The 12,468-nt window shown below is 45.1% G+C and overlaps 1 protein-coding gene across 1 annotated transcript in view; it reads left to right on the top strand.

The window, feature by feature from the left end:
• The window catches only part of LOC119969457 (docking protein 5-like), a 626,361-nt gene extending 614,199 nt beyond the window's left edge, over nucleotides 1-12,162 (top strand). The window contains exon 9 of the mRNA XM_038803103.1: nucleotides 11,698-12,162. Coding sequence (XP_038659031.1) covers nucleotides 11,698-11,762 — 65 coding nt within the window. The 3' untranslated portion in view covers nucleotides 11,763-12,162. The remainder of the gene's footprint in view (nucleotides 1-11,697) is intronic.
• The last annotated feature ends 306 nt before the right edge of the window (nucleotides 12,163-12,468 follow it).

Raw genomic sequence — 12,468 nt, 5'->3', positions numbered from 1 at the left:
CGTGCCAGGAAACTCGGCCGCGGGGCCTTGTTGCTGGAGTCAAGGCCCGGCGCGCCGAGAATGACGCGGCCGATGCACCTAATGAAGTCAGCCGCGCATGTGCAGGTTGGCCGGCTCCAACCCGCGCATGCGCGGTTGCCGTCTTTGCCTCCACCGCCCTGCAAGACGTGGCGGCTTGATCTTGCGGGGCAGCGGAGGGGAAAGAGTGCGTCCCATTGAGATACCGGCCCGACAATCGGTGGGCACCGATCGCGGGCCTGTCACCTCCCGAGAACGGTCGTGGTGCTCAGTCCCCTCTCGGCCCCCCCACAAGCCCCAAACGGGCATCTCACGCCATGTTCACGACGGCAGAGACCAGGTGTGGTTGCCGCCGTCGTGAAACGGTCGTGAACAGCAGGCCGCTGGGTCCATCCGGGTCGGATAATCGCGGGCCGCCGTGAAAAACGCCATTTTGGGGGTGGTGGGAGAATCGCGGGAGGTGCGAGAGCGGACCTCCCGCGATTCACCCACCTGGCGTGAGGAGCAGAGAATTCCGCCCCTCCTTCCCCACAGGTGGTTCAAAGCACAATTTCACCATTTTATAACTCAGTCCATCAGGATTGTGGTGCGTGCTCTCATGAAACTGTGAATTCTGATGAGGAGAAACAATCTATTAATCGAAGGGCTAGAATGATGGGCAACCTTTGTTGAACCGCCAAGGTTGAAATCGGAAGCAATATGATTAAATGATTCAAGAAACGCAGGTTTGTAGAAAAAATTAAGGCTAACAAAACTAAGATAATAGAGATCATCAAATAATCATTATCTCCAGAATTTAACATTTAATCTTTTTGTGAATGTGTAAACATATCATGGTTAATATCTGAAGAAGATATTTTTCTGCTACGCTCATTTATTTCCAAATGACACAATTAATTCACTGATGTGTATTCTATTTTGGTGTTATTTCACATTCCAACCTAAAGCTATGTTGAAAAAAAATGTCTTTCATAAATCATGCTTGCTCAAATCAAGTAAATGACATCATAGAAAAATTCAACCATCCGAGAAAAATTACAGTACCTTCCAGACATTTTAACCTTCTGCTTTGATTTCAGTCCTTCTCTGTTCTTCAATAACAACCAACCATTTCACATTATCTAGTGGAAGCATAACATTGACTACTTATTTTGAAAGCAATCTACACACTGATAGTTTTTAATTTAGCTGACATTTTGCCTTTTGCAATTGATTGTTCATTGCATTTTATAAGCTTTCATATCTCGTCAATGTAGTCCAGCATATCATTAATATTTCCCTTCTCAGTCACAGTAGTGTGGTATAGTGCATACTATCATGATGAGGTTTGATTACTGAAAATTAATAGAGATTTGATTCTCCAAAAAACACAACGTGCACTCACCACACATACAGACAAGCGCACATTTGTGAGATTACATTACATGTAACTTATCTGCAGCCCTGATTTGCAGCAAATATTCTTTCTGTACATTATACAATCATGTGTGCACAGTGATTAAAATTGTGCAAGAGTTTTCAGTACCAAGTGTCACATGTTTGATCAAAAAGGAACACTCTTATGAATCAGGAACATATTCATGACCTGTGACTGTGCAGATCTGCACCAAACCTCCTTGGGCAATGTGAGAAAGAATGTAATAAAATATAATTAACCTGAAATACCAGGCTGGGTTCAATGGAAGCGATGGGTGTCTTGCGCACCGGTTGAAGAGCTGGTGAGATCAATGCCCCGTTTCGAGAAAGCCCATAGCATCATGTGCAACTTGGGCACTTAATTGGACAGCGGCAGGCCTTCCCCAGGATCAAGAACACGGGAGCCAAAGTCTAACCCTTCGAGAGCTGCCATCCAATTAGAAGCTGGCAGCTTTATTGAATGGCAGCGCCACTAGGGAGGCAGTGGCTGCTGTCAGTATGACACCCACCCGGGATCCAGGATCATCAAGCGACTCAGGAGACAGGTGAGTGATGGCGGAATGAGTGTCAAGGGATGGGGGTGGGTTAAAATGATTGGCATAAATGGCTCTCAGTGGGCGTTGATTGCCAATGTAAATGGCTCAATTTGTGGTGAGACTGGAAGACCATCGACAAGTCTTCTTGCCATGGGCTAAATCAGGATGGAGGTGGAAAGGCAGTGGAGTCTCCACCCACCAGCTATTAAATCCCACACCCCACACCCTGACCCGCTACAGGGGAGAACAATAAATTTGGCCCTTTTTCTCTGTTTCTCCACAGATGCTACTAGATTTGTTGAATGATTCCAGCATTTTCTCTTTTTGTTTAGATTTCCAGGAGTATTTCGCTTCTGTGGAAAAAAAATAACGAACTCCGGTAAAAACATTGCGAACATTGGCAACAAAGTAAAAAGACCTTTGTCAAATTTCTGAATCTGAAAACCATGTGGAGTTGGAAATGCTTCTGTATATTTTTGACAGATGGGGACATCTTGTGGCTACTGAGAGGAAAATAGCTATAATTGCAGATTGGAGAAAATGGGAAAATAGGAAAATGGTCAAATGTTAAGCTCATGAAGGTGTCCATGTTTTTAAATTTATTTTCAGTTAAACGTGAGCAGTTTAAACATAACTTAAATAAGCAGAGTAACTAGAAAGAGGTTTCAGAATAATGAACAAGAAGCATAGGAGAATGGAAAGGGGGGGAGACTCCCTCTTTTCCTATTGCTTCAACAGAAATAATAGATTTGCCGACCATTTGTACTTATCTGCTTGAAAATTTAGTCCAGGAAGTATTTTCATATGTATCGATGTGGCAATGGAATAAAAGTTGTATCATGAGAAATTTTGTTTTTCACAGTAATTCAAAAACAGTTTCTATTTATGAAAATCAAAACAATGGGTCCAATTTATAACTCTAATAGGTTTGCATGACTTAACGTCATGCCCAATATCTTCCATGAATCAGATCAGAAGATCATTTTATCATAAATCGTCAATTAGTCTCACACTGAAGCTGTTGCTCGGTTTACTTTGTGAAACCGAATTTCTTTTCAATGAATCAGTCCATTGTTACAGAATTTAGAAGAGATGAGGCAAACATTTCCTTCAAGCAAGGTCGATGGGATTCAGACCACTTAATAAAAAAGGTGACCGTGCTTCTGGTGAGCTTGTTTATACAAATAATTGAGCTTAATACCATGTTCATTAACCAAGATTAAATGATTCATAATGTCACCTTGGGCTAAACTGCAATATATTGAAGTCCTGTTTCCAACAAAATTTGAGGCATTAATTTTCTACACGGGCAGCACGGTACCATGGTGGTTAGCATAAATGCTTCACAGCTCCAGGGTCCCAGGTTCGATTCCCGGCTGGGTCACTGTCTGTGCGGAGTCTGCACGTCCTCCCCGTGTCTGAGTGGGTTTCCTCCGGGTGCTCCGGTTTCCTTCCACAGTCCAAAGATGTGCGGGTTAGGTGGATTGGCCATGCCATATTGCCCTTAGTGTCCTAAAAATAGGGGGGGTGGGGGGTTACTGGTATGGGGTGGATACGTTGGCTTGAGTAGGGTGATCATTGCTCGGCACAACATTGAGGGCCGAAGGGCCTGTTCTGTGCTGTACTGTTCTATGTTCTAACAATGAACCAGCAGAGGGCAGCAGAGCAGAGCTACTGATCAGCTGTTCTGGGGAAATTTGCATACGTGCAGTGCGGTCAGCCTAAGTTGAAGGTGAACCTGCGAAGAAGACCCAAGGAGTTTGAGTAAAGGCAAGCAACCAGCAGAGGGCAGCAGAGCAGAGCTACTGATCAGCTGTTCTGGGGAAATTTGCATACGTGCAGTGCGGTCAGCCTAAGTTGAAGGTGAACCTGCGAAGAAGACCCAAGGAGTTTGAGTAAAGGCAAGCAACCAGCAGAGGGCAGCAGAGCAGAGCTACTGATCAGCTGTTCTGGGGAAATTTGCATACGTGCAGTGCGGTCAGCCTAAGTTGAAGGTGAACCTGCGAAGAAGACCCAAGGAGTTTGAGTAAAGGCAAGCAACCAGCAGAGGGCAGCAGAGCAGAGCTACTGATCAGCTGTTCTGGGGAAATTTGCATACGTGCAGTGCGGTCAGCCTAAGTTGAAGGTGGTTTGTGGAGGGGCTGTCGGCAAGTGACAGTTAAACCCGAAACACTTCGTGAGTGTTTCCCACCCTACCTCCTCCTCTAACCAACCCCCCCACCCCACGGTGGTTGGGAAGCGGGAGCAGGGGCCTGTCGTGAAGGTGAGTGAGTGCCTTTAAATTTGCTTACCTTTCAGCGGGATCAGGGTTTGAGGTAATATCAGGTAAGCTCTTCCTTTCTTTTTCTTTTTCTTGTTTTTTTTTTAATCTAGAGGGGATGTCAGGGAAGGCAGTACAATGCTCCTCCTGCAGAATGTTTGAGGTGAGGGACGCCGTCAGTGTCCCTGCTGATTTCATCTGTGGGAAGTGCACCCAACTCCAGCTCCTCAAAAACCGTGTTAGGGACCTGGAGCTTGAGCTGGATGAACTTCGGATCATTCGGGAGGCAGAGGGAGTCATAGATAGGAGCTTCAGGGAAGTAGTTACACCAAAGACTGGAGATAGATGGGTAACTGTAAGAGGGACTGGGAAGAAGCAGTCAGTGCAGGGACCCCCTGCGGTCGTTCCCCTGAGTAACAAGTATACCGTTTTGGATACTTGTGGGGGGGGACGACTTACCAGGGGTAAGCCATGGGGTACGGGCCTCTGGCACGGAGTCTGTCCCTGTTGCTCAGAAGGGAAGGGGGGAAAGGAGTAGAACATTAGTAATTGGGGACTCAATAGTCAGGGGCACAGATAGGAGATTTTGTGGGAGCGAGAGAGACTCACGTTTGGTATGTTGCCTCCCAGGTGCAAGGGTACGTGATGTCTCGGATCGTGTTTTCCGGGTCCTTAAGGGGGAGGGGGAGCAGCCCCAAGTCGTAGTCCACATTGGCACTAACGACATAGGTAGGAAAGGGGACAAGGATGTCAGGCAGGCCTTTAGGGAGCTAGGATGGAAGCTCAGAGCGAGAACAAACAGAGTTGTTATCTCTGGGTTGTTGCCCGTGCCACGTGATAGTGAGATGAGGAATAGGGAGAGAGAGCAATTAAACACGTGGCTACAGGGATGGTGCAGGCGGGAGGGATTCAGATTTCTGGATAACTGGGGCTCTTTCTGGGGAAGGTGGGACCTCTATAGACAGGATGGTCTACATCTGAACCTGAGGGGCACCAATATCCTGGGGGGGAGATTTGTTAGTACTCTTTGGGGGGGTTTAAACTAATTCAGCAGGGGCATGGGAACCTGGATTGTAGTTTTGGGGTGCGAGAGATTGAGAGTAGAGAGGTCAGGAGCACAGTTTTGACTTCGCAGGAGGGCGGCAGTGTTCAGGTCTGTGGTTTGAAGTGTGTCTATTTCAATGCCAGGAGTATACGAAATAAGGTAGGGGAACTGGCAGCATGGGTTGGTACCTGGGACTTCGATGTTGTGGCCATTTCAGAGACATGGATAGAGCAGGGACAGGAATGGTTGTTGCAGGTTCCGGGGTTTAGGTGCTTTAGTAAGGTCAGAGAAGGGGGCAAAAGAGGGGGAGGTGTGGCGCTGCTAGTCAAGGACAGTATTACGGTGGTAGAAAGGATGCAAGATGGGGACTCTTCTTCCGAGGTAGTATGGGCTGAGGTTAGAAACAGGAAAGGAGAGGTCACCCTGTTGGGAGTTTTCTATAGGCCACCTAATAGTTCTAGAGATGTAGAGGAAAGGATGGCGAAGATGATTCTGGAAAAGAGCGAAAGTAACAGGGTAGTTGTTATGGGAGACTTTAACTTTCCTAATATTGACTGGAAAAGATATAGTTCGAGTACATTGGATGGGTCGTTCTTTGTACAATGTGTGCAGGAGGGTTTTCTGACACAATATGTTGACAGGCCAACAAGAGGTGAGGCCACTTTGGATTTGGTTTTGGGTAATGAACCAGGCCAGGTGTTAGATCTGGAGGTAGGTGAACACTTTGGAGACAGTGACCACAATTCGGTGACCTTTACGTTAGTGATGGAAAGGGATAAGTATACCCCGCAGAGCAAGAGTTATAGCTGGGGGAAGGGCAATTATGATGCCATTAGACATGACTTAGGATGTGTTGGTTGGAGAAGTAGGCTGCAAGGGTTGGGCACACTGGATATGTGGAGCTTGTTCAAGGAACAGCTATTGCATGTTCTTGATAAGTACGTACCAGTCAGGCAGGGAGGAAGGGGTCGAGCGAGGGAACCGTGGTTTACCAAAGAAGTGGAATCTCTTGTTAAGAGGAAGAAGGAGGCCTATGTGAAGATGAGGCGTGAAGTTTCAGTTGGGGCGCTTGATAGTTACAAGGAAGCGAGGAAGGATCTAAAGAGAGAGCTGAGACGAGCAAGGAGGGGACATGAGAAGTCTTTGGCAGGTAGGATCAAGGAAAACCCAAAAGCTTTCTATAGGTATGTCAGGAATAAAAGAATGACTAGGGTAAGAGTAGGGCCAGTCAAGGACAGTGGTGGGAAGTTGTGTGTGGAGGCTGAGGAGATAAGCGAGATACTAAATGAATACTTTTCGTCAGTATTCACTCAAGAAAAAGATAATATTGAGGAGGAGAATGCTGAGACCCAGGCTATTAGAATAGATGGCATTGAGGTGTGTAGGGAAGAAGTGTTGGCAATTCTGGACAAGGTGAAAATAGATAAGTCCCCGGGGCCGGATGGGATTTATCCTAGGATTCTCTGGGAAGCCAGGGAAGAGATTGCTGAGCCTTTGGCTTTGATTTTTAGGTCATCATTGGCTACAGGAATAGTGCCAGAGGACTGGAGGATAGCAAATGTGGTCCCTTTGTTCAAGAAGGGGAGTAGAGATAACCCCGGTAACTATAGGCCGGTGAGCCTAACGTCTGTGGTGGGTAAAGTCTTGGAGAGGATTATAAAAGATACGATTTATAATCATCTAGATAGGAATAATATGATTAGGGATAGTCAGCATGGTTTTGTGAAGGGTAGGTCATGCCTCACAAACCTTATCGAGTTCTTTGAGAAGGTGACTGAACAGGTAGACGAGGGTAGAGCAGTTGATGTGGTGTATATGGATTTCAGTAAAGCGTTTGATAAGGTTCCCCATGGTCGGCTATTGCAGAAAATACGGAGGCTGGGGATTGAGGGTGATTTAGAGATGTGGATCAGAAATTGGCTAGTTGAAAGAAGACAGAGAGTGGTAGTTGATGGGAAATGTTCAGAATGGAGTTCAGTTACGAGTGGCGTACCACAAGGATCTGTTCTGGGGCCGTTGCTGTTTGTCATTTTTATAAATGACCTAGAGGAGGGCGCAGAAGGATGGGTGAGTAAATTTGCAGACGACACTAAAGTCGGTGGAGTTGTAGACAGTGCGGAAGGATGTTGCAGGTTACAGAGGGACATAGATAAGCTGCAGAGCTGGGCTGAGAGGTGGCAAATGGAGTTTAATGTGGAGAAGTGTGAGGTGATTCACTTTGGAAAGAATAACAGGAATGCGGAATATTTGGCTAATGGTAAAATTCTTGGTAGTGTGGATGAGCAGAGGGATCTCGGTGTCCATGTACATAGATCCCTGAAAGTTGCCACCCAGGTTGATAGGGTTGTGAAGAAGGCCTATGGTGTGTTGGCCTTTATTGGTAGAGGGATTGAGTTCCGGAGCCATGAGGTCATGATGCAGCTGTACCAAACTCTGGTACGGCCGCATTTGGAGTATTGCGTACAGTTCTGGTCGCCTCATTATAGGAAGGACGTGGAAGCTTTGGAACGGGTGCAGAGGAGATTTACCAGGATGTTGCCTGGTATGGAGGGAAAATCTTATGAGGAAAGGCTGATGGACTTGAGGTTGTTTTCGTTAGAGAGAAGAAGGTTAAGAGGTGACTTAATAGAGGCATACAAAATGATCAGAGGGTTAGATAGGGTGGACAGCGAGAGCCTTCTCCCGCGGATGGAGGTGGCTAGCACGAGGGGACATAGCCTTAAATTGAGGGGTAATAGATATAGGACAGAGGTCAGAGGTGGGTTTTTTACGCAAAGAGTGGTGAGGCCGTGGAATGCCCTACCTGCAACAGTAGTGAACTCGCCAACATTGAGGGCATTTAAAAATTTATTGGATAAGCATATGGATGATAAGGGCATAGTGTAGGTTAGATGGCCTTTAGTTTTTTTTTTTTTCCATGTCGGTGCAACATCGAGGGCCGAAGGGCCTGTACTGCGCTGTATCGTTCTATGTTCTAATGAATTTAATAAAAGCAAAATACAGCGGATAGTGAAATCTGATATAAATCAGAAATGTTGGAAACCTTCAGTATGTCTGGATGCTTCTGTGGAGAGGGAAACAGAGATAATGGCTGGGATTCTCCGTTCTGAGGTTGGAGCGTTTGTGCCGGGACTGAGTAGCTTTAAATTTGTGTACCCATTAGTAGCGCTATTCATGCATCAATTCAGGGCATGCAAATGGGCCAGCATTCTGCCAGAGTGAATTGGAAGCAATTCCCGACCCATCGGGTGGTGTGAGCACTGTGGCCGGGATTAGCGCTAAAGAGCCTGACAGCTGGGGCTGTTTTTAAGTACTCCACTCACCACACATTCATTCCAGCTACAAAAATGACTCTGGGAAGACCTGCCCCCTGATTTTAGGAGTCAGTTAGGAGAGGAGGGACACCATCTTCCCCAGAGTGGAGCACAGACTCGAGCCTACCCTCCTGAACAGCGGCTGGGAAGAGCTGGCAGAGGCAGTCAGTGCTACTAGCCTCACCCAGAGGAGACAGCTCATGATCCTGAAGGATGGGGCTACTGGTGAGGCCTCATCCCTGAGAGGGGCAGTGTGCCGGGGGGGTGGGGGGGTGGGGTGGGGTGGGGGGGTGGGGGGTGGGGTGGGGGGGGGGGGGTGGGGTGGGGGGGGGGAGGGGTTACAAAGGCAACGGTGCAGGTGTCCTTAGTTTGGAGTGAGCTCTGGTAATCCTCTGCTTCCTCTGCAGTGGGGCAGTACTTCTGAAGAATGCCAAGGCCTGGTGGGTCCCTGATTGAGCCAAGCCCGTCTCCTTGCTGAAACTGATGTGGTTTGATGGTTTCTAGAGCAGCAGCCTAGGTGACTCCCACATCACCAGAGGCTCTCTGTGATTGACAGGATACAGTGAGTGGTCAGCAATGTAAGGAACCAGGAGCCTGTAAGTTGCACCAAAGGGTTGTGTTTAAATCCACATACTGCAGCAATGGCGGTCGGTGCCAGACCACCCCGATCCCGAAGGCACCAAGTTGTTCCTGCTACTGGCAAATGATGGGTTTGCATGGACCCGCTGCACCAGGGCACAGATTTCTGTAATGGCACCAGCGAGGTACTGAAGCGCGAGCGACAATATCGACGTCGGCTGCAAATTGTGATTTTCTATTTCGTGCTGTTCTCTACCCGATTGCTATTCTCACAGCCAGCAGCAGAAAGCAGAGAATTCAGACCAATGTTGCGAGTCTATAGAACTCTACTTCAGAGCTCTGAAGGAGACTCACACGGACTCAAAACGTTAACAATAAATTTAAACCTGACCTCTGTTCCACTTAACTGATCAGAAGGACACACAAAGCTTTCCCACAATGCTGCTGTCTGTTTTGACATTCTTTCGCAATTGATTGTGGCAAGTATATTTCAAAAGAACGCAAATATAATCTTGAAGCCTATTCCGTAAGTAAAGGACAAGCTAAAATATTTCATGTATTTTTCAGAAAGGCAGTGCTATAAATGGTGGCCAAGCAATATCCCAAGACCTAAATATTGTCAATTTCTTTCACTTTATTGGAGTCAGTATGTTTCTTAAGTACTGTGCCTGCAGTGAAGTATTACACATGTCAGCTTATGACTTATAAGCTGTTTTATGTGAGATGCCCCACAGTGTTAATTACAACAGTGTCACAACTGTCTACTAATATATTGCTTTTCTATCATCTTTGATCAGTCAGTTACTTACGGGTTCTTCTTTAAGAGCAGTAATATTTACTCAAGGTACTCATTGAATTTCATCCAGTAACATATCTAGCTTCTTTATTTTATATCAGAATAAATATACACTGCAATGTTTGTATATTGGCCTTGGTGTAGATTAAATAACACTAGCAGCATTCCAAGTTAAAGTTAGCAAGTGGGTTTCGACTTTATGGCATTTTCTTGAACTTTCTATTTCTCTCCAGTTTCCAGATGTTTTGAACCAGGCCCATTGGGCAATTGAAACTGGGAGGGAAAGTGAACAACCTGCTCCAGGTCTTCACCATGACCACTATTGAGTTGGCTTAAGAAAAATCAGCAGAGAGACAAGTCTCCCTTTATCTTTGTCTCCTCTCTATGGGTGTCGACCTGCAGGGGCCACCTGCTCAGAGTTTACCAATGTCCACATCTGAGATTTGTGATTCAGTTCTGTAATTGAAAGCTTTATTCAATCAGCACCTTATCACTTGGTCATAAAATAAAATGTCACTTCAGTGCACGGTGCTTTCATCGTATCTCCTAATTTTTAACTTCTACCATGAATAACCAGTCTTTGGATTTCCCTTAGTGATTATGAGACTTTATCCAGTGATTAAGTAGCCATACAAGCTGGACTGCCTCAGTTTTGGTTTCCAATCAGTGTTGGATGTCTGTTCTCTGTTCACTGTTCACTGTTCTCTGCTGCGTCAGTAGTATGATTCAGTTTGGCTATGCATTTCTTTGGTGGGGCAAGGAAAATTAGCCAATACTCTCATCCATGACCACAAGCCAGTTGAAATTGTGTAGGTATGTACATCAGGTACTTCCTTGAATAGTGTGGAGTACATGAGCAATTCTCACTTCTTTGATGTGCGGTCTGATGATGACGCTCATTATCTGTGGGGCCAGACCCCTGTAAAGAAAATAACATTTGTGGGGTGAATAGACTATCAACTGGTGTCTTTAAGGAGAGTTGGAGTAGAGAAAAGATATATTTGATGCAGATTAAGTGTTTTTTGCTAGTAGGTACTAGTGGAAAACACTGAGTGACCAACCAACAAAGTCTCAGGGTGAAAAATAAAATACAGAATCTTCATCTATTTTATGCAATTCTCAGGTTCAATCTGCTTTTCTCTGTGGCTATTGAAAGCACAAAGTGCCTTGAAAAATGTCTCGAGATGAGCTCAAGATGTCTCTGGTCATCACTCCTGGTGACAGATGCGTTCTGTTCTCCTTATCCAACAAGTGTTTGGTACATGCCTTTAAAAAACCTCTCTCAAGTATTCCACCTGGAGCTATGATAGAAGACTAAAGTTTTGACAGCACTTTAAGAATTGCCTGTCTTCAATCACTGAAAATTGACTGAAGGAGTGGTGAAAGTGTGTTGGGTTCTGCTTTGATAGCAACATGATTAGAATGTAAATTTTGACAGTGCATTCAAAATTATTTTGCCAACAGCTCGCACAATCCTCCTTAATATATGTCCAAAGATTGGCTGATGCTTTGTAGGTTAATGAATGAATTATGAAACAAATGGATTGATGTTAAAAAAAAGATCTTACTCATGAAAAGATTCACATTTTGAAGCTGCGAGGGGAATTTAATCTAAAGGGGACTCGTTGATTATCCCATTTAATTCAAATTATGATTCATTCAGTGGTGTTTTTGTTCTTGCCTATATTTAATTTTAAAAACAGTCTTGTTATTTTCCCCTCCTTTGTTCTTAGATGACTCGTATCCCCTGAGGATTCCTCGTGCAGAAACCATCCCCAGTTACAGCTCACAGCACTGACAAAAACTTCCAAAAGCCGGAACATTTTTTAATGGCTCTGCTTCAGACTATGACACCGAACCTGCTCAGTGAAGCAAGCAGCAGGAATGCTGAGTGAAATGGACTGGGGTTTGATTGATATTTGTAATCCCTGCTCTTTTACAAATTCACACTTCCTCTTCAAGAGTTGCAGGAACTCAGAGGGGAAGGAGGATTGAACTGAATGCACAGAAAGAAAGGTTTGCTTTTTCTAAACGTTTGAGCTTGTGTTCCAAAATGTACAGTATCATTTCCAACCATGACAATCAAGTATTTTTGTTAAGCACTAAAAGTCAACACTGTGCTGATTCAGCATCGCAAACTTGTTCTTTTTATTAACAATAAATTCATCATCTGCCATTGAACCATGGCATTGTACAGACATGTGGTTGGATATCTAAGCGCTGCTTACTGAGGATTGCAGATACAAATTTTCACTCACACACGGATTAATTTTTAGGCTTTAGTAGGGTAAAATTTATAATTTTGTGCATTTCGAGGTTTGTCTGCGGTGTGCGCACTGCTCTGCATTACAATGATGTTCCTTTGGCATCTTTAATTGATTTTCCTTTGGAACACTGTACAATTATCAATCCAGCAATGGAAACTTAATCCGAAGAATGATTCCTGAGGTTTAAGATTGAGCAAAGTGAATGGAAAGTACAAGTAAATTCTAGTAACAAATGTT

This window comes from Scyliorhinus canicula, chromosome 7, assembly GCF_902713615.1.
Source record: "Scyliorhinus canicula chromosome 7, sScyCan1.1, whole genome shotgun sequence".
NCBI classification, from domain to species: Eukaryota; Metazoa; Chordata; class Chondrichthyes; order Carcharhiniformes; family Scyliorhinidae; genus Scyliorhinus; species Scyliorhinus canicula.
Note: the sequence above shows the minus strand (reverse complement) of the source record. Positions and strands in the feature narration are given on the sequence as shown.